Genomic DNA, 26,718 nt, shown 5'->3' on the forward strand with positions numbered 1-26,718 from the left:
GATTTTTGAATTAGGATTGCTCAACTTGTAGTCTGTATTTTCTCTAGATTTACTGAATCGCTTAGAATGTTCAGTAGGCCATCCCTCTCAATACAACTTGATCTATAGCTTTGATTAGGAACATGAACTGTCTTTTCTCAAAGATTTATATTTCCTGAAGTGTGACATTGGCATTTCAGATCTCTGCAGGTCTGGAGTTGTGTGAGAAGAGATACCTCCCTATTCCAGAGGTTGAGTAGTTCACACATCCTGCTTCAATCAAGCTGTCATATGTTGCATTTTTCTGGGAGTGATTTTAAGTCTTCTTGACCTGCTCTAGGAATAAAAAGGTAGCTCATTCAGATGATGCTCCCGTGGAGTTGTTGATGAGAGAGTCAGCAGGCACTGACATAAACCCCAGAGCTGTTCCCACCAGACATGCCACATCTTTGGATATGCTGCTACCTTATTTCCTCCAGGCTGTTATTCTTACAGACATCTTTTATCAGTCTTAAAAATTCTCCTATTTTTTTATCATCTCCAAGAGATGTAGCAAAGTTGATGTCCTTACATATCATCTTTTAAGTTTTCATTTTCTTAAGATGTTTGTTTATCCAAAGGGCTGTTGTTCATGGAAGACAGAGAGCATCAGACTACATGTCCTGTGATTGTGGGAACCTGGGAATTGCCTGTGTGAGGGAGCATGGTACAAGAGGTTAAGATATAAGTAGATCATGGAGATAAAATTCTAAGGACTCAGGGATCAAGGGCAAGAACCTGAATGGTTCAGGTGCAGAGGAGCCCAGGTCCAACAGACTATGTTTGTAGCCCAAGGGAAACTAGTAAACCTAATGGCCAGTTGGCCAGTGTTGGGCTGGCTGAATCGACATTTCTCTGGTGGCTTTAAAAGCACAACATATTTTTGGGCCCCACCCTCGTAGAATTCCATTCAGGAGTTTGACAAAATGACCTAGGAATTTGATATTTTTTAAAAAGTTCTGTTGGAGATTCTGATGACCCATCAATGCTATGGAGAACTCAAACACACAGATTAAACTTCAGGAACTTTTCATTAGAGAGCATCTTGAGGGAAATCTGAAAGCTAAAGATAATAACCAAGCAGGTGGACGTTTCACAGTGTGCTTTAAAATAAGCCTAGAGATGTCAAAACCCTGCATTAAGGTTTGATCCATTCTCCCCTGGTGACGCCACAAACAGCTTTTGGTTAGAGTTTGGGTGAGGTTGCAGTGAGGCTGGAGTGTTAGAATTCAGTAGGTTGGTTCGTAAGTCACTATGTGCATAATGATTGCTTGAGCAATTAAACAAAAAAGTAGCAGTGCAGAGAAGGTTCATACTAAACATACTGAATCAAGCTCTCTGGCAATGCAGAGATTTGGCATTTTAAAATTTGAATGATTTTATTTATATTCCAAGTAAATACAAGCAATACATGAGAATGTATTTTTTTGTTAAGGAGACAGTTTGACTTGATTATTATTACAATTACAGTGACTTTGGAGGAAGACATATCCAGCCTTCTACCCAGAGATTATTTCCAAAATTTGCTTCTTGTAGGTGTTTTAGGTGAGCAACCTTGGTATGAAGCTTTCATTTTCTAGAAACCAGTGCGGCAGGTTGTTCTGGTCCTGTCTCTCAGCTGTGCCCCACTTGTCCAGCAAGAAAGGGCCAGAGAACCAGATGGAGAAATAAGGTTCTTTAGTTCAAGTACCCTCCCCTTTTGGGGGACAGCGGACAATTTCTTCTTTTATAGGTTTATGCTATAATCTTCCATTTCTAAAGGATTTAGTCGAACTTTCACTTCCAGAAATGTGCTGAACTTCTACGAAGAAGGTCTTTCCTTGGGGATCTTTTCTGTTTTGGATGAGTTCATTGTATATGGAGAAAAGTGAAAGAGTGAGGATTGAGAGGCAGAGCTGGGAGGGATAGTAGGAAGGAAAGACTTTGGCTCATTTTCATCAGGGTACCCGAATATCTGGGACTGGGATCAGAGTTCATGTTCTGACTCAATGATCCAAATCCCCAAATTGGAGGGAAACAAACCCAGCCTCCTTTATTTTCACAATGGGATGGAAGCTGTCAGTGTCATTTTGAGTGTAGGCATCCACAATGGAGATAGGAAGTAGAACCTGTTGGTCTTTGGAATTAGAGCTATTGCATCCAATTTGTAATATATCTATTGAGGAAGAGTGAAAGAGAGGACTCTGTTAGTAAGTAAAACTATAGGCTGCAGTTACCTGAAGAGCCACACACACACACACACGCACACACGCACACACGCACCATCATGTGTGCCCGGTGATACACAGTCACACTGATAGAGAGCTGAGCTACTTTACCGGTGGAGTAGGGAGGTTCCCTTCCTCATCTACACGGTTCTTAACATTTTCATATGGTTATGGCTATGTCTAAAAAACTTCCTATGAAATATATATGATTAACCAATGCAGTGGATGAAAAAATAAGGATCTTAGAAATTAATTTACCAAAGATGATACATATAGGATGTGTCCAGATTAATGTCTATGTGTTCTAATTGCAAAAGCCACCCTCTTCTCTTTACACCCTGTTGACTCTTACAATTTAAAATTACAATTTAATATTTGTGGCCAAACTCTGCACATAGAGTTCAGAGTAAACATCTCCAATCTGGCATCTCAGCCAAGAGCAAGAGGACGGACAAGGCTGCAATGCCCAGAAGAATTTCTGGAAGGATCAGGTGGAAGAGAAAGATCAAACATCCCCTCAGGCCAGTTGGAAGGAGTTCTCAACATGCTTTCTTACCCTTTGAAGATGTCCCTTTGGGCAGATTCTGCCTCTACAGGAAAAGTCAGTGGTAGCTACAAAACAGCACATGTTATGAATATAACCCCAGGAGAGGGAACAGGATGTTCTTCCTGGTTTTATAGATACAATAATGTCCTTGTGTCAAAGATCATTTTAATGCATTTATTTCCACTCGCTTGCCACTTCCACCACTTCAGTCATGTGATTGATTGTTACTGGATTTCATTTGCCAAATTCGCACTGAAGTGAGACAAGTCTCCTAACTGCCAGTTCAATCCTGTCTTATGCCTTGTAGTATCTGCAGGGGGTATACCCCTTCCACTCCCCGGGGTTAGGAATTGAGATCTGGTTCTGTGAGTGACTGATTACCGATAGAAACCTCCACATGAATCAGGAGCTTCATCCACCTGAGTTTGACACATAGGTACCTCATCCTCACTTTCCTTCCCAATGTCTGTTTCCATGCCCTGGACACATTTTGAGAGAACATAGAGAACTCATCAATATCAGAGCCATAATATTTTTTCCCACATTTTTCATTCTACTCTTTTTAGGAAGATTAACTTCCATCCTGGTTTGCCTAGAACTTCCTCAGTTCAGCAATGAAAGCCTTGTATCCTGGAGAAACCTAACTCTGGGAAAACTAGGGTGGGTGGTCACTCTTAATTTACCTTCTGATTCAACTTCCAGCTTCCAAAATCCTTCAATGCCCAGGCTAATTTCCAGAATCCCAGGCTGGGCTGGGAATGAAGCGAAGCCAGGGAAGTATAAAATAATCTGCAGAATTAACTGTCCTCCTTTGAGGTATAGGAATTCGGAATAAAGCAAAAAGGAAACCAATCACTTATTATAAGGCTTATCTCTTGTCATTTTTTCCTCAACCCCACAAATAAAAACGTTGTTTAAGACATTTTTTAGGAAAAAAATTTTTTATTTATTCAAAAGGCAGAGTGATGAAGCGAGAGACAGAATGCCTGGAACAGTCAGAGCCATGCCAGGCCAGACCAAACTCAGGAACTCCATCCTGGTTTCCTATTTGGGAGGCAGGGACACAAGCACTTCGGCCATCATCTGCTACCTTACCTCGCACATTAAGAGGAAGCTGGATTGAAAACCAAGCAACTGGGACTCAAACTGGCACTCCAGTGTGAGAAGCCAGTGTCATATTGCCAGCTCTAAACAGAGACATTTCCATCCAACTTACTTTTACTTCTTAGCAACATTATTCTGCTTTCAAAAATGTTCGGTGTAATCACAGCATAGCTTCCAAACCAATGTGCCTGCATTCTCTTCCCTTCAACTCAGTCTTCAAAACTGCTATTAAATTAGCCTTTCTTAAGTGACCTCTGATAGGGCCACTTTCCTCTCAAAAGTTGGCCTTCTTGCCTACTGAGGAAAGTAAAAGTTTCTTAATCTGACATTTCAGGCCTTCTATTATGTCATCTGCACTTATAGGTTCGTCTCCTAGCATTTTCCTGCATAAAGCCAATACCTGGACTTTTCACTGATCCTTCATGTTGCCCGACTGCTGGAGTTGTGCTTGTGCTTCTGACCTTCCATATTCCTTCATACAGCTCATGTTTTCAGAGGTCAGAATTAAATGCATTCCTTGAGGTGTGCTTTGCATAACCCATGTTTTTTCTTTCTTTCTTTCTTTTTTTTTTTTTTTGACAGGCAGAGTGGACAGTGAGAGAGAGAGACAGAGAGAAAGGTCTTCCTTTGCCGTTGGTTCACCCTCCAATGGCCGCCGCAGCCGGCGTGCTGCGGCCGGTGCACCACGCTGATCCGATGGCAGGAGCCAGGTGCTTCTCCTGGTCTCCCATGGGGTGCAGGGCCCAAGCACTTGGGCCATCTTCCACTGCATTCCCTGGCCACAGCAGAGAGCTGGCCTGGAAGAGGGGCAACCGGGACAGAATCTGGCACCCTAACCGGGACTAGAACCTGGTGTGCTGGTGCTGCAAGGTGGAGGATTAGCCTAGTGAGCCGCGGCACTGGCCATAACCCATTCTTTATGCATATATTTTATCCTCATTATTATAGTGACTACCTCGAACTCCCGTTATTTTGAATGCACTTTCCTTTTACAGCCTATTTCATTTTAACTCTCCCTATAGTTATATGAAATCTAAATATCTAACAGCATAAAGTTCTTAAATGATTAACTTGTAAGACACCTAACAGTTTTTGGCATCTCATAGATATGTAGGAAGAATTTGCTTTGTTAAGTATAAAGGATGGGGAGGTAGTGAAAGATGTGACCAAGATGGTGGGGACAGAGAAAAGACAGCGTAAATGGAACATAGTAAGAAGACCAGAGGCTTATAGAACAAAGGATTTATTTTTTAAGAAATTAAAAATTATTCTTAAAATTTTTATTTATTTAATTTGAAAGGCCAAGTTACAAAGAGAGAGTGTGAGAAACAAAAATAGAGAGATTTCCTCCATCCATGCTGATTCACTCCCCAGATGGCTATAATGGCTAGATCTGGGCCAGACTGAAGCCTGGAGCCAGGAGCTTACTGCAGGTCTACCTTGTAGGTTCAGGGGCCCAAGTGCAAATATGTGTGAGTATTGATAATGAATCACGGGATAGGGAATGGTGATGGTGTGTATGTACATGTGCATATGAACTCTTGTTTTAACTGGATGCCGGTAACCATGATATATTGTGCCCAAGCATGCAGGGTATTGATGTTTTTCACATTAGTATCTATCTGCACGTGTAATTCCAGTATGGGAGCTGGGGCAACTGGCTCGGCAGTAAAGACACCACTCGAGACACCTGCCTCCTGTAGTGGAGTGCCTGGTTAGAGTCTGAGCTCCACTTCTTTTTTTTCATTTTTATATTTTTATTTAATGAGTGCATTTTTCTGAGCTCCACTTCCGATCCAATTTCCTGCTGATGAGCATGCTGAGAGGCAGCAGATGATGGCTCCAGTAGTTGGGTCCCTGTCATCCACATGGAATACTGAATTGGGTTCTAAACTCCTAGCTTCAGCGGACCCAGTCCTAGCTATTTGAGGAGTAATCCAGCACCTTGAAGATCTTTTCTTTCTCTCTCTCTGTTTCTATATCTCTGCCTTTGAAGTAAAAGTGAAAAACATATATGGGTGCTGAATATTAGCAACCTCAGAGCGGGTTGTTTGTTGCTTTTTCTTCTTTCCATATGATGTTCCTGGTTATCCTAGCCCAAGGCAATTATCCGGCTGCAGTCTCGAGCCAAGAACCCCAGAGCTAAATCCCTTATGACATTGGGATAGTCCTGCTGTGTTGTTTTTGGATGATTTGGGAGACATGGATTTTTGCGATACAAAATAACATTGTGATTTCTATTCCTGGAATAGTTTGGGCAGGATTGGATCACCCACACTAGCTTCTGAAGAATCATTTTTCTAAAGTCCAGTGTGTGTAAGGGGGACCCCAAGAAACATACTCCCCAGTAATTTTTCAGTCTGGCAGATTATCTAGATGAAGTAGTAACTACCTGTCCCTCTAGACCTCTGGTCACAATGGAGACTGGCACAGAATGAGGTAGAAGCATGCTTCAAGCTGAGCACTGAAGGAGATGGCTCTGGACAAAAGACGGAGAAATTCAAGTAAAGGGATGTGGGGAGGACAGTGCCGTCTGTCACAGTCAGTTGTCTAGAATCACTGCATAAGCCATAACAGCAAGTGTCACCAGCACTTAGTGTTGCAGGAATTTGAGTGATAATTTAGCCTATCATATACTCTCCTACCTCTTCCATTTACTCATTCCTGAATCTGTAATCTGCAATGCCTGAATTTCTAAGGGAAAGATGCAGGTTTGAGAGAATAAACTTCTTCCTTCCTTCGAAGCAGATATCATTTAATATTAGCAACTAACTGTTGGGGGATCAGCCGAGTGTGATATCAGAGAGCATTGGACCTCATGACTTATGAGGACAACCAAAGCTGGAAGGATTTCAGTGGTCACTGGCCTCAAGGAAGTTGCTCATCTCTTCCCTGTCAATGCGTTAAGAAGTAGTCTCCATGGCTTTTGTTATGTCTGCACATTGTAATCACTAGGAAGCCTCACCCAAATTAATAGTAGCGGCATTTCTGTGTATACTGCCAAGAATTAAAAAATATTCCAGAGGGAACTATAATATGTAGCTAGGATAGAGAAAAGCTTTGGAAGAGCAATAGTCAGTCTTTCAATGGCCATAATGTCTCCTTTATTCATATGATGTGTTGGGTTAACTGTTCACTGTGTGAAACTGTTTTGATATTCAGTGAACATATCTGAAAGCTGTGAGTTGGACCAATTAAACTTTCTCTCTAAGGAATTTGAAGGGAAACCCTAAGGCAATGTTGGATGCTTGTCCTGAAAATTCAGAATGAATTGGGATAAGATAGTCATTAAGAATCTCAGGCCAGACAAGTTTGTCAAGGAGTAGGGAATCGGGGAATTGGTCAGGAGGGAGGTGAGGTTGAAAGCAGTCAGTGAAGAAAAAGAGTGGTGGGGTAGGGTGCGGAGAACACAGGGGAGAATGCCGCCCCACACAGGGGTCTTCATACCTCACTTTGTTGAGGTGTTTCCCAGATCCCAGTGCTACCAGAAAAACCCTGCGCAGGACTTGGGATTTAGAACTGGAAGTGAGGAAGTCGAAGCCTGTGGAAGGAGTTGTTCCCTCTCATTTCGTTAAGCTGGCGTAACCTGTCTCCCTGTCTTGAATGCATTTTATTCTCTGCTGTCACTCAAAAACTTACTCTTTTTTAGAGAACAATGTGAATGTCACCCTTCCTCAGCCCTGCCTCCCCAGAACCAGTTACAACCCACTTTTGTCCTTACTGTATAACTTTCTTTCTGTGCACATTGAACTATAATTTTCTATTTGCTTGTCTCCCCTACTAGATTTTGAGCTCCTCGAGGAAAGAGGTCATGTGCCATTTATAGTTTCCAACAGCATCTGATACAGTTCCTGGCATATAGCAGTTGCTGAATAGTTATTTCTTATTTGAGTATTTTGTTAAAGATTTAATGGGCCTGAGTTAGTTGAAATTTTTGTTTTCTCATATACCCAGAAAAAAGTTGATAAGCATAAAATGTTTCCAGAATTGGATTTGAAGTCTGCAAGTAATTTTCTCCAGTAATTTCTTATTTAAAATATCTACTAAGGGAGGCAAGAATTTGGCACAGCTGTTAAGCCACTACTTGAGACACCTGCCTCCCAAAGTGAAGAGCCTGAGTTTGAGTCCTGGTCCCATTCTATATTCCAGTTACTTGCTGAAGTGCACCCTGGGAGTCAGCTGATGATGGCACAAGTAGTTGGATCCTTGTCAGTCATATGGGAGAGACTCCTAGATCCTGACTTTGTCTTTCCCCTGCCTTTGTGTACAGGCATTTGGAGAATGAACCAGTGAATGGGAGATTTCTCTCTCTCTCTCTCTCTCTCTCTCTCTCTCTCTCTGCTTTTCAAGTAAATAAAATACATAAAAATAAATATCTACTAAAAACTCAACACAAAATTCCTTTCTGCCTTTAAACATGCTTTCATAGAAAGGTTAACAAGAGCATTAAGACAAAAATATTAAGGTAATTAATTATTAAACTGAGATTGTATTGTTATGTAATGGCAGAATGCCCTGAAAATTAATTATCTAAATAATTTAAATGAGTCAGTTAACATAATCCCAAAACATGGGGTTTTGAAATGTAAACTTGTTATTGTAGTGATACAGTGTATAAATACATGACCCCTTGGGTTAAATTGGATTATATTATGTGATATTTGAATCAACTATGCAATGTCTGACTATATCTGGAGCTCTATGGCATCATGTAAGTTTCATACTATAGAGAGTTACTTTTTTTTTGGCTATGATGCTTGATTTATGGCTTTGTATACATTCAATGGGAGATCCTATTTCATAGTAAGGAATCTGTTTCACAATCAGATAGTAATGGGCCAAAAATGAGTCAACTGAATTGAAGGGCTTTGTTTTGGAATTTAAAAGTTTTGCTTATATTAACAACTGATGTCCTTTATAATTTTTATGTAACTGAGGGTAGAAAGGTAGAGAGGCAGAGAGGAAGAGGCAGAATCATCCATACACTGATCACTCTAAAGTGGTCAGGGCTGGCTCAGGCCAAACCCAAGAGTGAATTCAATTGAGATTTTTCATATGGGTGATTGGAACCCAATTACTTGAACCATCATCACTGTCTTTCAGGGTCTGCATTAGCAGGAGACTGGAATCAGGAGCTGGAGCTTGGGATCAAATCCAGGGGGTACAGGTGTTCTAACTGGCATTTTAACTTCTAGGCTCAATTATTTTCATCCCTCACTCCCATCCCCCTGCTTTCCTACTAGTTTACAGTAGTTCTGATCTGTTTAGTATCTGTTTTCTGTATATATTTTTAAAAAACATATAATGATATTTTGTGTGCAGGTATTTTTACTTATAAAACTTTTTATTTTGATGTAATAGTAGATTCTCATTTTTTCCCACATTTTTTTTGACAAGCAGAGTTAGACAGTGAGAGAGAGACACACAGAGAGAAAGGTCTTCCTTCCTTTGGTTCACCCCCCAAATGGCTGCTACGGCCAGCGCGCTGCACTGATCTGAAGCCAGGAGCCAGGTGCTTCTCCTGGCCTCCCATGTGGGTGCAGGACCCAGGGACTTGGGCCATCCTCCACTGCCTTCCTGGGCCACAGCAGAGAGCTGGACTGGAAGAGGAGCAATCAGGACAGAATCCGGCGCCCCAACCAGGACTAGAACCTGGAGTGCCGGTGCCACAGGTGGAGGATTAGTCAAGGGAGCTGCGGCGCTGGCCTCCCACATTTATTTTTAAGAAATATTAAGATGAATCTTTCATACCTTTAATCCACATTCCCCTAATGGTAACGTCTTAAAACTGGGGCTAGTGTTGTGGCATGGTGGGTAAAGCTACCATCTGCAGCACCACCATCTCATATGAGCACTGACTGAAAGCCCAGCACTTTCAATTCAGCTTCCTGCTAACATGCCTAGGAAAGCAGCTGATGATGGTCCAATTGTTTGGGGCCTTGCCACCCACGTGGAAGACCTGAATGGAGTTTCAGGCTCTTGACTTTGGCCTGGCCCAGCCCTAGCCATTGTGACCATTTGGGGAGTGAACTAGTAGATGGAAGATCTCTATCAGTCTGTCTCCCTGTCTCTCCCTGTCTCTTCCTCTCCCTCTCTCCCACCCTCCGTCCCTCTCTATAATTCTGCCCTTCAAATAAAAGAAAAGTCTTAAGAAAAGATAGTAGAAGAGCACAGACAGGATACTAAAACTGAGGATTAAGATACTAAATTCAACTCTTATGTTTTCTCTTTAACATATGCAGTAATAAATAGCCAGTAAAACTCAATTCAAAATCCTTTATATTAATGCTTTTTTGTTTGAATGTAAGCAAAGTTAATGAGAAAATAATCAAAATAAATTGCATTGGATAGAGGATATTGAGGATGGTAGAACAGTTCAGTGTAACAGATGCTTACTTGGTCCCTTTTATGTACCAGCTAAGAGGAAAGCTCATAGATTAGAGCAAATCTAAGCTCATAGACCCTAACTGGTGTGTAATGTAGTAGAAATTTGCAGAGCGCCATGGAAACATTCAAGAATTCACTTAGTACAATTGGTAGACAGTTAGAGCAAGGTTCTTGGAAAAGACATCTGATCTGAGCCTGTTAGGCCTTAATATAAAAATCTCTGCAACTTTTGTGCTCATCTTACTGATTATTTCCTCCTTCCTCCCATCCTATAACCTATGGAGTTCCTGATCAGTCTTTTTTATTTTTTATATAAGTTACATAAGTTTCATATATACAGATTTAGGAACACAGTGATACTTCTCACTCTACCTCCTTCCCGCCCATGCTCCGACTTTCTTCCTCTTTCATCCCCAATTCCCACTCTTAAGTTTTACAAATATCTTTTTTAAAAAAACTTTTATTTAATGAATATAAATTTCCAAAGTACGGCTTATGGATTACAATGGCTTCCCCCCCCCATAACATCCCTCCAACCCGCAACCCTCCCCTTTCCCACTCCCTCTCCCCTTCCATTCACATCAAGATTCATTTTCGTTTCTCTTTATATACAGAAGATAAGTTTAGCATACGTTAAGTAAAGATTTCAACAGTTTTCTCCCACACAGAAACATAAAGTGAAAAATACTGTTTGAGTACTAGTTATAGCATTAAATCTCAATGTACAGCACACTAAGGACAAAGATCCTACGTGAGGAGTAAGTACACAGTGACTCCTGTTGTTGACTTAACAAATTGACACTCTTGTTTATGGCATCAGTAATCACCCTAGGCTCTTGTCATGAGCTGCCAAGGCTATGGAAGCCCCCTGAGTTCACTGACTCTGTTAATTTTTAGACAAGGCCATGGTCAAAGTGGAAGTTCTCTCCTCCCTTCAGAGAAAGGTACCTCCTTCTTTGATGACCTGTTCTTTCCACTGGGATCTCACTTGCGGAGATCTTTCATTTAGGTTTTTTTCCCCCCTCAGAGTGTCTTGGCTTTCCCTGCCTGAAATACTCTCATGGGCTTTTCAGCCGGATCCGCATGCCTTAAGGGCTGATTCCGAGGCCAGAGTGCTGTTTAGGACATCTGCCATTCTATGGGTCTGCTGTGTATCTCACTTCCCATGTTGGATCATTCTCTCCCTTTTTGATTCTATCAGCTAGTATTTGCAGACACTATTCTTGTTTATGTGATCCCTTTGGTTCTTAGTCCTTTCATTATGATCAGTTGTGAACAGAAATTGATCACTGGGACTAGTGAGATGGCATTGGTACATGCCACCTTGATGGGATTGAATTGGAATTCCCTGGTATGTTTCTAACTCTACCGTTTGAGGTAAGTCAGCTTGAGCATGTCCCAAATTGCACATCTCTTCCCTCTCTTATTCCCACTCTTATATTTAACATGTTTACTTTTCAGTTAAGTTTAAGCACTTAAGAAGAATTGTGTATCTACTTTCAGTTTACTTAATGATCATAAAGTTAACCCTATACTAAGTGAAGGAGTTCAACACACAGTATGAAGAAAAAAAGCACTGTTCTTCAACAGAAGAGATAAGGGCTGTAAATAATCATCGAATCTCAAAATGTCCATTTCAGTTCAATACATTACATTTTAAATACTCTATTAGTTACCTCAGATCAGGGAAAGCATGGTTTCTGTCTTTTTGGGACTGGCTCATTTTACTAAGTTTAATGGTTTCCAGTTGTGTCCATTTTGTTGCAAAATACAGGATTTTTTTTAGGTTTGTATTTGCATTTTGGTTTTTAAATTTAGCTTATTTTTTTAATTTATTTTTTAAGGAATACAAATATCATAAGGAACATAGTTATTCTTCCCACCATACCAACCCTCCCACCCATGATCTCACCCCTTCTCTTACTCCCTCCTTGCCAGCCCCATTCTCCATTAAGAGTCGTTTTCAATTCACTTTGTATGCAGAACAACTCTGTACTAAGTAAAGATTTCAACAATTTGCACACACACACACAAACTGAGAACTAGTTGTATAGTTAACTCTCATAATACAGCTCACTTCCCTGAGTGTTTCTTTTGCCATACAGAAATTTCTAAATTTGATGTAATCCCATTTATTAATTTTGTCTTTGACTGCCTATGCCTCTGGGGTCTTTTCCAAGAACTCTTTGCCTGTGCCACTGTCTTGCAGGGTTTCCCCAATGTTCTCTAATAATTGGATGGGTTGGGTCATATATTTAGATCTTTAATCCATGTTGAGTGGATTTTCATGTAAGGGCTTGCTTTATACTTCTGCATGTGGACATCCAGTTTTCCAAGCGCCATTTGTTGAAGAGACTGTCCTTGCTCCAGGGATTGGTTTTATCTCTTTGGTCAAATATAAGTTGGCTGTAGATGTTTGGATTAATTTATGATGTTTCTATTCTGTTCCATTGGTCTCGCCATCTATTTTTCTACCAGTACCAGGCTGTTTTGATTATAACTGCCTTGTATGTCTTCAAATCTGGTATTGTGATGCCTCTGGCTGTGCTTTTGTTGTGTAAGCTTGCTTTACTATTCGAGATCTCCCGTGCTTCCATATGAATTTCAGCATCATTTTTTCTATATCTGAGAAGAATGTTTTTAAAAAAGAATTATTTATTTGAAAGTTAGAGTTATACACACACATTTACACACAGAGGGGGCAGGGAGAGAGAGAGAGAGAGAGAGAGGTCCTCCATCCAATGGTTCACTCCCCAATTGGCTGCAACTGCCAAAGCTGCACCAATCCAAAGCCAGGAGCTTCCTCCAGGTCTCCCATGTGGGTACAGGGGCCCATGGACTTGGGCCAAATTCCACTGCTTTCCAAGGCTATAGCAGAGAGCTGGATTGGAAGTGGAGCAGCCGGGTCTATTGTGAATAGGATTGATCTTAGAAATTCTTTCTCGGCTGTGGCATTGTCCGTGTATACAAAGGCTGTTGATTTTTGTGTATTGATTTTTATATCCTGCTACTTTACTAAACTCTTCAATGAGTTCCAATAGTCTTTAGTGGATTCTTCTGGATCCCCTATATGTGGAATCATGTCATCTGCAAATAGGGAAAATTTGACTTCTTCTGTCCCAATTTGTATACCCTTTTTTTTTCTTGCCTAATGGTTCTGGCTAAAACTGCTAGGACTATATTGAATAGGAATGGTTGAGAGTGGGCATCTCTGTCTGGTACTGGATCTCAGAGGGAATGCTTCCAACTTTTCCCCATTCAATATGACACTGGCTGTGGGATTGTCATAAATTGCCTTGATTGTGTTGAGGAATGTTCCTTCTATGCCCAATTTTCTTAGAGTTTTCATTATGAAAGGGTGTTGTATTTTATCGAATGCTTTCTCTGCGTCTTTTGAAATAATCATATGGCTTTTATTGTGCAGTTTGTTAATGTGATATATCACATTGATTGATTTTGCGAATGTTGAAACATCCCTGCATACCAGGAATAAATCCCACTTGGTCTGGGTGGATGAACTTTCTGATGTGTTGTTGGATTTGATTGGCTAGAATTTTGCTGAGGATTCTGGCATCTATGTTGAGGGAAATTGGTCTGTAATTCTCTTCTCTGTTGCATCTTTTTCAGGTTTGGGAATTAAGGTGATAGTGGTTTCACAGAAAGAATATGGGAGGATTCCCTCCTTTTCAATTGTTTTGAATAACTTCAGAAGAATTGGAGTTAGTTCTTTAAATATCTGGTAGAATTCAGCAGAGAAGCCATCTGGTCCTGGGCTTTTGTTTGTGGGGAAGGTGTTTATTACTGATTCAATTTCCATCTTGGTTATGGGTCTCTTTAGGTTTTCTCTGTCTTCATGGCTCAATTTAGGTAGTTTGTATGTGTCCAGGAATCTATCCATTTCTTCTAGGTTTCCCAGTTTCTTGGCATACTGTTCTTTGTAGTAATTTCTGATGATTCTTTTTATTTCTGTGGTTTCTGTTGTTACATTTTCTTTTTCATCTCTAATTTTATTGACTTGGATCCTTCTCTACTTTTTTTTTTGGTTAGATGGGCTGATGGTGTGTCAATTTTTTTTATTTTTTCAAAAAACCAACTCTTAGTTTTGCTGACTTTTTTTTGTTTTTTTTCTGTATTCAATTTTGTTGATTTCTTATCTAATTACTTCTTTTCTCCTACTAGTTTTGCGTTTGGTTTGCTGTTTTTTTTCTAGATCCTCGAGATGAATTGATAGCTCATTGATTTGGTGCCTTTCCACCTTCATGTAGGTACTTCTTTTGCTGTATCCCGTAAGTTTTGATATGTTCTGTTGTCATCTTCATTTGTTTCCAGAAATTTTTTGATTTCTCCTGCAATTTCTTCTATGACCCGTTGTTATTCAGGACCATGCTATTCAGTCTCCATGTGTGTGCATATGTTCTAGAGAGTCTTGAATTGCTGATTTCCAGCTTCACTCCATTGTGGACTGAGAAGATGCATTGTATGATTTCGATTTTTGTTTGAATTAGCTTAGATCTGCTTTATGGCTCGGTATATGGTCAAACCTAGAGAAAGTTCCATGCACTGGTGAGAAGAATGTGTATTCTTCAACTGTAGGATGAAAAGATCTATAGATATCTGTTAGGTCCATCTGGTCTATAGTGTCGATTAACTCTGCTGTTTCCTTGCTGATTTTGTCTGGTTGATCTGTCCATTGCTGAAATTAGGTTGTTGAAATCCCCCATTACAATTGTATTGGAGTCTTTGTCTCCCTTTAGATCCTGTAATATTTCTTTTAAATAGCCAGGTACAATATAATTATGTGCATATATGTTTGTAATAGTTACTTCTTCCTGTTGAATTGATCCCTTAGTCATTACATAGTGCTCTTTTTTGTCTCTTTTAACAGTTTTTGTGTTAAGGTCTAGTCTGTCTGATATTAGGATGGCTAGGCCCTCTGTTTTTTTGGTTTCTGTTGGCATGGAATATCTTTTTCCATCCTTTCACTTTCAGTCTGCATGCATCTTTGTTGGTGAAATGTGTTTCTTGTAGGCAGCAAATAGATGGATTTTGTTTTTTAATCCATTCAGCCAGTCTGTCTTTTAACAGGAGAGTTGAGGCCATTTATATTCAAGGTGACTATTGATAAGTAATGACTTTGCCCTGCCATTTTCCCAAAAATATTTCTATTTTTTGCTTTGAATTTCCTCTGAACTTTTACTGAGAGATTTTCTTCCTTTACCTTGTTTCATAGTGATTAGCATGTTTCTGTGTCTTTGTGTGCAGCATATCATTAAGATCTTCTCCAGTGCTGGGTGGGTGGTGACAAATTCTTTCAATTTCTGTTTGTTTTGGAAGTTCTTTATTTCTCCTTCATTCATAAATGAGAGCTTTGCAGGGTATAGTATTCTGGGTTGAAAGTTTTTTTTCTCTTAAAACTTGGAATATATCATACCATTCTATCCTATCCTGGAGGGTTTCTGATGAGTCTAATCCTCTGAAAGTAATCTGGCATTTACTCATGTACATTTTAGAATCTTTTCTTGGGGCCAGCAATGTTGCAAAGCGGGTTAAAGCCCTGGCCTGAAGCCCTGGCATCCCCTATATGCGCCGGTTCTAGTCCCGGCTGCTCCACTTCTGATCCAGCTCTCTGCTATGGCCTGGGAAAGCAGTTGAAGATGGCCTAAGTCCTTGGGCCCCTGCACCCACGTTGGAGCCCCAGAAGAATCTCCTGGCTCCTGGCTTTGGATTGGTGCAGTTCCAGCCTTTGCAGCCATCTGGGGATGAACCAGTGGATGGAAGACCTCTCTCTCTGTCTCTACTTCTCTCTGTAACTCTTTCAAATAAATAAAAATAAATCTTTTTTTTTTTAAAAGAATCTTTTCTTTATGTTTTACTGTGGTGAGTTTAATTACAATCTGTCATGGTAAAGATCTTTTCTGGTCATGTCTATTAGGAGTTTTATGTGCTTCCTCTACTGGTGTGTCCCTTTCTTTCTCAAATTAGGGAAGTTTTCTGTTATTATTTCACTAAAAAAAGCCTTCTAATTCTTTCTCTCTTTCCAGTGCTTCAGGCATTCCTAGAACCCATGTGTTGAGTCATTTGATAGTATCCTGTATATTCCCAACAGTGTTTTTTAGTTTTCTAATTTCCTCTTGTTGTTGGTTTGACTTTATAATTTCCTGTGCTTTGTCTTCTAAGTCAGATATTATTTCTTCGGCTTAACCCAATCTGTTATTAAGGCTCTCCACTGCATTTTTTTATTTGTTCTATTGAATTCTTCATTTCATTTTTTTAAACTTTTATTTAATGAATATAAATTTCCAAAGTACAGCTTATGGATTACAATGGCTTCCCCCCCATAATATCCCTCCAACCCACAACCCTCCCCTTTCCCACTCCCTCTCCCCTTCCATTCACATCAAGACTCATTTTCGATTCTCTTTATATACAGAAGACCAGTTTAGCATACATTAAGTAAAGATTTCAACAGTTTGCTCCCACACAGAAACATAAAGTGAAAAATACTGTTTGAGTACTAGTTATAGCATTAAATCTCAATGTACAGCACACTAAGGACAAAGATCCTACGTGAGGAGTAAGTGCACAGTGAGTCCTGTTGTTGACCTAACAAATTGACACTCTTGTTTATGGCATCAGTAATCACCCTAGGCTCTTGTCATGAGCTGCCAAGGCTATGGAAGCTCCCTGAGTTCACCGACTCTGATCATATTTAGACAAGGCCATGGTCAAAGTGGAAGTTCTCTCCTCCCTTCAGAGAAAGTACCTCCTTCTTTGATGACTCATTCTTTCCACTGGGATCTCACTCGCGGAGATCTTTCATTTAGGTCCCCCCCCCCCCCCAGAGTGTCTTGGCTTTCCCTGCCTGAAATACTCTCATGGGCTTTTCAGCTGGATCCGCATGCCTTAAGGGCTGATTCTGAGGCCAGAATGCTGTTTAGGACATCTGCCATTCTATGGGTCTGCTGTGTATCTCACTTCCCATGTTGGATCGTTCTCTCCCTTTTTGATTCTATCAGCTAGTATTTGCAGACACTATTCTTGTTTATGTGATCCCTTTGGTTCTTAGTCCTATCATTATGATCAATTGTGAACAGAAATTGATCACTGGGACTAGTGAGATGGCATTGGTACATGCCACCTTGATGGGATTGAATTGGAATCCCCTGGTATGTTTCTAACTCTACCATTTGAGGTAAGTCAGCTTTAGCATGTCCCGAATTGCACATCTCTTCCCTTTCTTATTCCCACTCTTATATTCAACAGTGATCACTTTTCAGTTAAGTTTAAGCACTTAAGAAGAATTGTGTATTGATTACAGTATTCAACCAAAAGTATTAAGTAGAACAAACAAAAAAAATACTAAGAGGGATAACATATTAAGTTGCTCATCAACAGTCAGGGTGAGGGCTGATCAAGTCACCGTTTCTCATAGTGTTCATTTCACTTTAACAGGTTTGCTTTTTGGTGCTCAGTTAGTTGTCACCTATCAGGGAGAACAAGTGGTATTTGTCCCTTTGGGATTGGCTTATTTCACTCAGCATAATGTTTTCCAAATTCCTAACAGGGATCACTTTTCAGTTAAAATTTAAACACCTAAGAATAATTTGTGTTAATGTACAATGTAATACTTTATCCATTTTAGTATTTTTTTTTGTTCTAGTACCATTGGTTGAACTCTGTAATTAACACACAATTCTTCATTTCATTTTGATTTCTCTGTAAGATTTCAATTTCATGACAGAAAATTTTTTCATGTCCTGTATGGATTTCAGTAGTTTATGCATTTGCTTCTGATTACTTATATGTAATTTTATGATCAATTTTTTGAATTCCATTTCTTGCATTTCTTCCTTCTCATCATCTTCTCAATCTAGTATTGAAGTGTTTTGCTCTTTTGGCGGCTTCATGTTTTCTTACTTATTCATGTTTCTTGAATTAGTGTGTTTGTTGTTTGGTATTTGTGGAGATACACATTGCTTTCTTCTTCTTCTTTTTTTTTTTTTTTTTTTGCTGAGACTGCTTTTATTTTTGTACTATGCTTCTGTAGATAATGGAATGTCTGATCAGTGAATATTTAGAGTCTTATAGTGGGTGTGGCCAGGAAGCTCCATTCAGTTCTCAAGGATGAAGGGTGTGTCTAAGTTGACACACTCAGGTTTGGTTTGGTAAATCTCTTTTTTTTAAATTCAGAATGGAAGTTTATCTGTTGATCTTAGCTCCTCTCCTCATAGAAACAATTCCTGAGTGGGTATAATATTTGTCCACTCTGCCCCAGGGACCACACAATTCCCAGTGGGTATAATATTTGTCCACTCTGCCCCAGGGACCACACAAAGGGTCTTTGCAACCATCAGTGTAAGTTCAGTATCCCCAGCAATGTCCTTCAGCAGGTTACCAGGAAGCCCTGAGTATGTGGGGTCTCCCACAGTGACTGCCCAAAATCCTAGCCACACCTCGATTCCTCCTGCACAGCCTGTTTTTTTTTTTTTTTCACAGTCCTGGAACTGAAACCGCCCAGTCACAAGCTCCCAGTCCTCTGTTGGTCTCCTCCGACCAGAGTCAGGAGTCTCCACTTGACTGGTTGCTGGGCGTGGACAGGAGCTGGTGCAGCTGTTAACGTATGTCCAAAATGATGCCTGCTCTGTGGTCTTGTTACAGGACATTGTTGTTTAATGATCGTGTAGAGAGAAATGTGTCCCTCCTTTTTTCTTTCTCTAATTTTTCAGGTGCACTATCCTGCACAGGGCTCCAAGCTGGGTTCCCTCTATGCTCTTCTTGCAGCTTTAACACCATGGGTTGGGCTGCTGCAGTCTGGTCTCACTTCACTTTCTAACGCTAGTGTATATGCTCTTGGCTGTTGGAGTCCCAAGTTGTGGGCATCAGCGCCTTCCATTTAGGTCCACTGTGTCCCTCTAGTTTGCACAGAGTTTCCTCTACAATTTTCTCCTTAACTCTTTCCTGAGATTGTACTCCCTCCACTTTTAAAAACTGTCTTCTCCTGGACTAGAGCAGTAAGCTCTCTCCCTAATCTGCCATCTTGGAACCCCTACCCCTGTATTTGGTTTTCAAGGCAGGTTTTTTTTTTTTTTCAGCTGAGTAGTACTCCGTAGTGTATATATACCATAATTTCTTTTTCCAGTCAACAGTTGATTGTTGACTTCATATCTTAGATATTGTGAATTGTGCTGTAGTGAACAAGGGGGTACAGATACCTCTGTTATATGCTGATTTCTTTTGGTTTGTGTTAATTCCCAGGAGTGGAATGGCTGGATCATGGGGTAGGTCTGTGTTCATATTTCTGAGGTTTCTCTCTACTATCTTCCACAGTGCATGCACCAGTTTACATTCACACCTACAGTGTATTAGGGTACTTTCCCCCCACACCCTTGCCAGCATTTGTTGTTTGTTGATTTCTACATGGGAACCATTGTAACTGGAGTGAGGTGAAACTTCCTGATCAGTCTTTACTTATCAAAAACTTTGGCATCTTTTTCGTGCTAAATTCTGCCACCATCTTGGATAACTTCTCTGTGTATGTGGATGACTCACTGAACACCTTGGCTTCCCTTAGTCGTTTCAACTTCATTGACATCCACATAAATCCACTCCAATGATTTGCTTCCTTGCATGTAATTACTCAGAATTTGTGATGTTCAACTTAAAGATTCAAGTCTGGAGAACTTACAATTCTAGACCTATTGCTAATGGGGCATTTAGATATGTATTTCCGTGCCTTTCTCTAACTCCACCCTTCATTATTTGTAACTACAAACCTCAAGCACAAAGGGACAGAAATGGTTTATGAGGAAGGCTGAGGCTTGGGAGCATGATCCCTGCAAATGCATAATATTATTTAGGGATAGCTGCTAGCAAGGTAGGGAAGTTTATGTCTATAAACTGAGGCTTGAGACAGATATTCAACACTGCATCTTTCAAGTTTTTGGAATGACAACTATTTTGGACTTACCTTGATGTGTTCTTATAAGAGAAATATTTTTTACTCTAGTTGGATGAAATGGAAAAGTGATAGGAAATAAATCATCAAAGAATGAGGAATATTAAGCAGAGTCCAGAATTTTTTAATGAAAAGTTCTTAACATTGTTTTTGTTTAAATTTTGATCACATTTCCCCAGTGAAAAAATGTTGTAGTTTTCAGAAATCCAGAGATCTAAATAAGCCCAAAGCTGAACTAAAAACATTCTGCAATGTATAAATATATCAAATCATGACACTGCAGTTACTATTTCTTAACCAAAAGTTAAAACATTAAAATGAGATTCTGTTTTTTATGTCATGCTTGTTATCCAACAAAACTGAAGAACAATACATCGACTTTAGAAAGCCGTGTTCAACGTAGTGATTTGATGCTTTGGGAAAAGTAGGCTAATAACAAGAGGGTGTGGGCAGAGATGGGTGGGCAGTTTCTTGCTTTCAGCTGAGGCCTTCTGCACATGTCCAGGAGGAAATGAGATGATTCCTCAGACGCTTTGTCATTTTTTATTTGATTTTAAACCTGACTTTCTTTTTTTTAAACTTTTATTTAATAAATATAAATTTTGAAAGTACAACTTTTGGATTATAGCAGCTTTTCCCCCATAATCTCCCTCCCACCGTCAACCATCCCATCTCCCACTCCCTCCCCCATCCCATTCTTCATCAAGATTCATTTTCAATTACCTATGTATACAGAAGATCAACTTATTGTCATTTACTTTGGGTATAGAGATCACAAGTGATTTTTATTTTTATTTTTCAGTAATCTAAAGAAGTTTGGGGTAAATGAGGACCCAGATGCAAGTGCAAGAATGAATGATTGAGGGCTATAAGAGGGGAAAAAAGGCAGGAGGGTGAGAGGCAATGGTTCCTGGGTAGCTCCTCTGTGGAGTAAGAAAGTAGATGCCTGAAATGAGTCTGGCCTGATAATTCATTTTCTTTTTAATTTATATTCATTCCTTATTTTATTTGTTTAAATGGCAGAGAGAGGGAGAGAAATGGGGTGAAGAGGCAGGGAGAGAGAGAGAGAGAGAGAGAGAGAGAGCTAGCAAACACACTTCCACCTACTGATTCAGTCCCTGAATGCCTGCAACAGTAGAATTGGCCAGTTGAAAACAGGAACCAGGAACTCCATTCAGGTCTCCCATGTGGGTGGCAGGTTGAGCCATTATCTCCTGCTTCCCAGGGTACGGATTAGCAGGAATCTGGAATTGGGAGGAGAGCTGCGATTGAAATATAAGCACTCCAATATCTCACACAGGCTTCACAATTGGCCTTAACTGTGGTATAAAAGCCCGCCCCTGGTCTGATAATTCTTGATTTTAGCTCCTGCATTCTGTGCATGTGTTTTGAAGACAGAGATTAACAAGTTCTTTATAAGACACCTGTAAATTTGGTTAAAATCTAAGTTTTCTTATCTTATAACTTGTACTGATAGTGTCTAAACTTAAATTTCCTGACCCAAAACTAGCTGCTGTTGCTTTAAACTCTTGAATCTTCTACCTATTTCTAAATGTATTTCCTACATTAAGTTCAATTATTTGCTAGGAGGCTGTTGTAAGACAGACATAATATTTCTGTAATAAGTGTTTAGCACCCTTCGGGGAAAGCATAGCTGTTCTTCAGCAGTTTTACTGTCAGAACGTGTAACACACTGTGATAATGATGCTTCACTCTTGCAGGAGCTACAGTGCACTGGTAACTCAGAGCTGAGAAGGGACCTGCAAAGCTCTGCTTCCCCAGGAGAGGCTGTGGATTGTGTGGGATAAGAAAAACCCTTAATGAGTACTTTATTCTCATTACAGGTAACTTAACTTTCTGGTTGTCTAAGAACAACTGTATATAACCCTCTATTAATTCTCATTAATTTATAATTTCCTGCTAATTGCACTCTTCTTCCTTTCTCCCAAGATGTAAAATGTTAATGTGGGTTCAACTCTTGTGTAATCTAAGTCCCTGAGTGCTAAACAGAAGATCAGAATGAGATGACATTAGCAGTTATGGTTTTTATGCTAATGGAAAGGGATTGGAGTCTGTTTTTCAGAAGTGGGGGGTGGGAGGGATCTTGTGAAACAGCTTCTCTAGGAGGAGGAAGTGGCCATGCAGCAGTTCCAAGCAGAAGGAATCATTCGTGGTGAAGAGAGGGTTGATTTGCCCGATAGGAATGGGTTCTGTGGGTAATGTAGAACAGGAGTGTGGATGAGTCCAGTGGTATCTGTTGAGTGGGCAGCAGGAAGCAATTATAACAGAGCTTCTGCCCCAGTGAAGTTTGTAAATTTGACTTGTTGGTTAAGGAATCCAAATCAGTTTTGAGTTGATGCTGGTGCTGCACTCTTGAGGTTATCTAGAGGATTTAGAGGAGTGTAGAGGAAGGACACCTGATGTCTTGGACAAAGGACCAAAATAACCATGTGGGCCAAAGATGTAGGTCCCTAGAGAGAAGATGTAATTGTGTGTGTGCGTGTGTATATGCAGACAGATGGATGCTTTTTGAGAGAGGATTCTTATTCAGAAGGAGGGAATATGCAAAGATTTGCTGCATCCCAGAGATCATTGCTTTCCATTTACTTCTTTAGATGTCCACAAACAGGTAGAATAGCTATTCCCATGACAGCCAGAGCACAGAAAACTGTACCCATTCGTGGACCTATCTCCACAGTCTCCAGACTCTCCAAAATTGCTTGAGATTATCTTCTAGTCAGATTTTCACCCCATGGGTTTTGGTATATTTTCTATTGCCCATACAATAGAAAGGAAGAAGACATCAGAAAGAGACATTTTCTTTTCCATTAACAAAGTCTCAGTTTTTTATCTACAGTTTATAAAACCACAATTCTACAAGCAAATGATACAAGTTCAGAGTCTACTCACAGGCAGAACAGCATAGGTGAATGTAGGCAGTATTTACATACAGTTGAGATCAATTATAGATGCTGCATATTTTAATTTTTTAAATTTTAAAGTCAATATAAAGAGATACATGTATTTCATAAATAGAATTCTAAGAACATAATGAAACTTCCTTCCTCCTTTTTTTTTCTTTCAATCTTTGCAACAACATACTTTCAATTTACTTTATAATCACAGGCTTAATGGTCCACTAAATATAGTGTTCAAAAAGTAAAAAGTAGAAAGAGCACTGTTCTGCTGTTCCATGGGACTATAGACAAGGGCTGTAAGCAGTAATCAAATAACAAGTCAGCTGTGATTGTGGAGATTCCAATATGGTGCATTAGGGAATGACATACTGTACCAGGCTTGGGATAAGCAGTAAAAAATAATAAGTGTAGGAAGTGAACTCTCAGGGGAAAATTGGAGAGAAAACTGCACAGGAAGTTCTACAAGAGGAAGAGGGATACCATGGACCTGTGTGGAGGGTGCAGATGCATAGCATGGACTTGGACTCAACAAACAACTGCAGCAGCTGAGAGCCAGAGCAGGCGGCAGCCTGAAGAAGGAGGTGAGACTGGACTGCAGCAACCATGTTTATATAGCCAGAGGGAGAGCCTAGGGACTAGCTGCTGCTAGTGGTTGCCCGTGCACCCAGTGGGAATAGAGGGGACACATTTAACTTGCCCCAGCTTCCCCACAACAGTGCCTGCTGCCAGACTGGGAAAGCACATCCCCCATTTTGGGTTTGGACAGGAGCTGCAGAAGACTTTGTGTACACACACAGCAACTGACTTAGCATGCCATCTTCTTGGCGGTACCAGCAGCAGTGATGGAGAGAGAGCAACATTTGGTCAGTGGCTCTTGTGTAGTGGTGTGATCCAGAGATTCTAGCAGAGGGAACAATCCCAGTCCCATTGACTTTTATCCTGGCTGGGAGGTGGCTGGGAAACCACTTAGGATGGTGAGGCATCCACAGCCTCCCAGGATTAAGACGCCCAGGTGGTGCTGTCTTGGAGAACATCTGTCTATTGATTGGGCAGGCTGACAGAGCAGAGAGAAACCTCTGCGCCCAGCAACTGTGGGAGACTTGTGTGCTGAGACCATGGTGACTTGGTGGTTACATGAGAGGGTGCAAGGCATGGCATGAGAAGGTGCTGGGCAATCACTGGGTGCAGCCCCACATGCTCGGAGCTCATTGGTCCTAGAGCAGGTATGTGCAGTGGTACCTGTGCTCCCAGTGAGGACTGGGCAGATCATTTGTATAGTTCATACAGTAGCATGGAACACAATGGGGGCTAACACCCTGGTATTGAGATCTACCACGCCCAACTTGGGTGTTGCTCTGGATACTTGCCCCACCCTGGAGCACTGACCAGAGTTCCCTGGCCACACCCACCACACATCTGTGGTGTTCACTAAAGTGCAGACATTCAACTAAACCACAAAGCCATAGCTCATGAGGCTGGTGCTGTGGAGCAGCGGGTTAAAGCCCTGGCCTGCAGTGCCAGCATCTCATATGGGTGCCAGTTCATGTCCTGGCTGTTCTTCTTCCTATCCATCTCTCTTCTATGGCCTGGGAAAGCAGTGGAAAATGGCCCAAGTCCTTGGGCCCCTGCACCCACATGGGAGACCTGGGGGAAGCTCCTGGCAATGGATCTGCAAAGCTCCAGCCATTGCGGACATCTGGAGAGTGAACTAGCAGATGGAAGACCTCTCTCTCTGTCTCTAATTTTCTCTGTAATTCTGTCTTTCAAATAAATAAAATAAATCTTAAAAAAAGCCATAGCTCAAAGATAAAAGCCATCAGAGGATAAAAATAAAAATCAACTCCACAAATGCCTAAAAACACAAAAATTCTAGAAACAAGAATAAAGACTGCCCTCCCCCATAGGAACAGAACATTTCAATATTAGAATGTGAAGATGAAGAGATTGAAGAAATGCCAGAAATGAAATTAAAAAAAAATAATAGAATTACTAAAAATAATCAGAAGAAAATCTGCAAACCTGAGAAAACCATACACGATATAAATGAAAATTTTTCCCATGAAATTGAGATTTTTAAAGAGAAATCAAAATGAAATATTAGAAATGAAAAATTCAGTAGATCAAATAAATAATGCAGTGGAAAGCCTTAATAGTAGACTTGGTGAGGTAGAAAAAGAATATCTGAACTAGAAAACAAATCTTTGAAAGTCTATGGTTACAGAGTTCAACCAGTGGTATATGTAGAACAAACAGAGCAACAACAACAACAATAATAGAACTCTGTAATCAATGCACAATCATTCTTAGGCATTTAAAATTAACAGAAAAGTGATCTCTGTTAAACATAGGAGTGGGAATAAGAGAGGGAGGAGATATATAGGTTGGCACATGTTCACTCGGACTTACCTCCAATGGTGGAACTAGAAATGTGCCAGGGGATTTCAACTCAGTCTTACCAAGGAGGCAGGTACCAATGCCAGCGCACTTGGTAAAGTGAGAAGTATGAATACACAACTGATCAAAAAGATAGGGTAAGCGTCGAAGAGATTTCACAAATAAGACCAGTGTAAGCAAATAATGAAGGATAGAATTAAAAGGGAGAGAATGATCCTGTGGGGGAAACAGGACACACAGCAGACTCATAGAATGGCAGCACTCCTGCCTCAGAATCAACCCTTGGGACATTCGGATCTGACTAAAAGGTCCATGAGAGTCTCACAGGCATGGAAAGCCATGACACGGTGGCAAAAAACAACCTAAATTAAAGATCCTGGTGAACAAGACCCCAGCAGAAGGAACAGGCCATCAAGGAGAGAGGCGCCTTTCTCTGAAGAGAGGAAGGAACCTCCACTGTGATACGGCCTTGACTAAACAAGTTCAGAGTTGGTGAACTCAAGGGGCTTCTATTGCCTAGATAGCTTATAGCAAGAGTCTCGGGTGATTGCTGACGTCATAAATAAGAGTGCCAATTGTTAAATCAACAACGGGAGTCACTGGGTGCGTGTCCCCCATGTAGGATCTCTGTCCTTCATGTGTTTTACTATGAAACTTAAAAACAACACTACTAGTCGAACAATACCCTATACCTTGTGCGGTTGTGTGATTACAGCCTGTTGAAATCCTTGCTTAGTATACACTAAGTTGATCTTCAGTATATGAAGGTAATTGAAAATGAAACGTGATGAAGGGCGGGATGGGAGAGGGAGTGGGAGAGGGAAGGGCCACGGGAGGGAGGGAGGTTGGCGGGGGGAAGCCACAACAATACAAAAGTTGCATTTTGTAAATTCACATTTATTAAATAAAAAAATATATATAACAAACAAAAAAAGAAAAAAAAAAGAATACTTTACCCTTTTAGTATTTTTTATGTTCTACTTAAAACTATTGGTTGAGCTCTGTAATTAATACACAATTACTCTTAGGTGTTTAATTAATGCTATAACTAGTACTCAAATAGTATTTTACACTTTGTGTTTCTGTGTGGGTGCAAAATGTGGAAATCTTTACTTAATATATGCTAAATTGATCTGTATATAAATATAATTGAAAATCTTGATGTGAATGGAAGGGGAGAAGGAGTGG

General features: G+C 40.4%; 1 protein-coding gene across 1 annotated transcript in view; it reads left to right on the forward strand.

Moving 5' to 3' along the window:
* The window catches only part of KEL (Kell metallo-endopeptidase (Kell blood group)), a 304,774-nt gene that overhangs the window by 106,004 nt on the left and 172,052 nt on the right, over positions 1–26,718 (forward strand). Inside the window, exon 2 of the mRNA XM_070071387.1 lies at positions 21,940–22,062. Within this exon, the coding sequence (XP_069927488.1) occupies positions 22,039–22,062 (24 nt within the window). The 5' untranslated portion in view covers positions 21,940–22,038. The remainder of the gene's footprint in view (positions 1–21,939; positions 22,063–26,718) is intronic.

The sequence above is a fragment of the Oryctolagus cuniculus genome, chromosome 3, assembly GCF_964237555.1.
Source record: "Oryctolagus cuniculus chromosome 3, mOryCun1.1, whole genome shotgun sequence".
NCBI classification, from domain to species: domain Eukaryota; kingdom Metazoa; phylum Chordata; class Mammalia; order Lagomorpha; family Leporidae; genus Oryctolagus; species Oryctolagus cuniculus.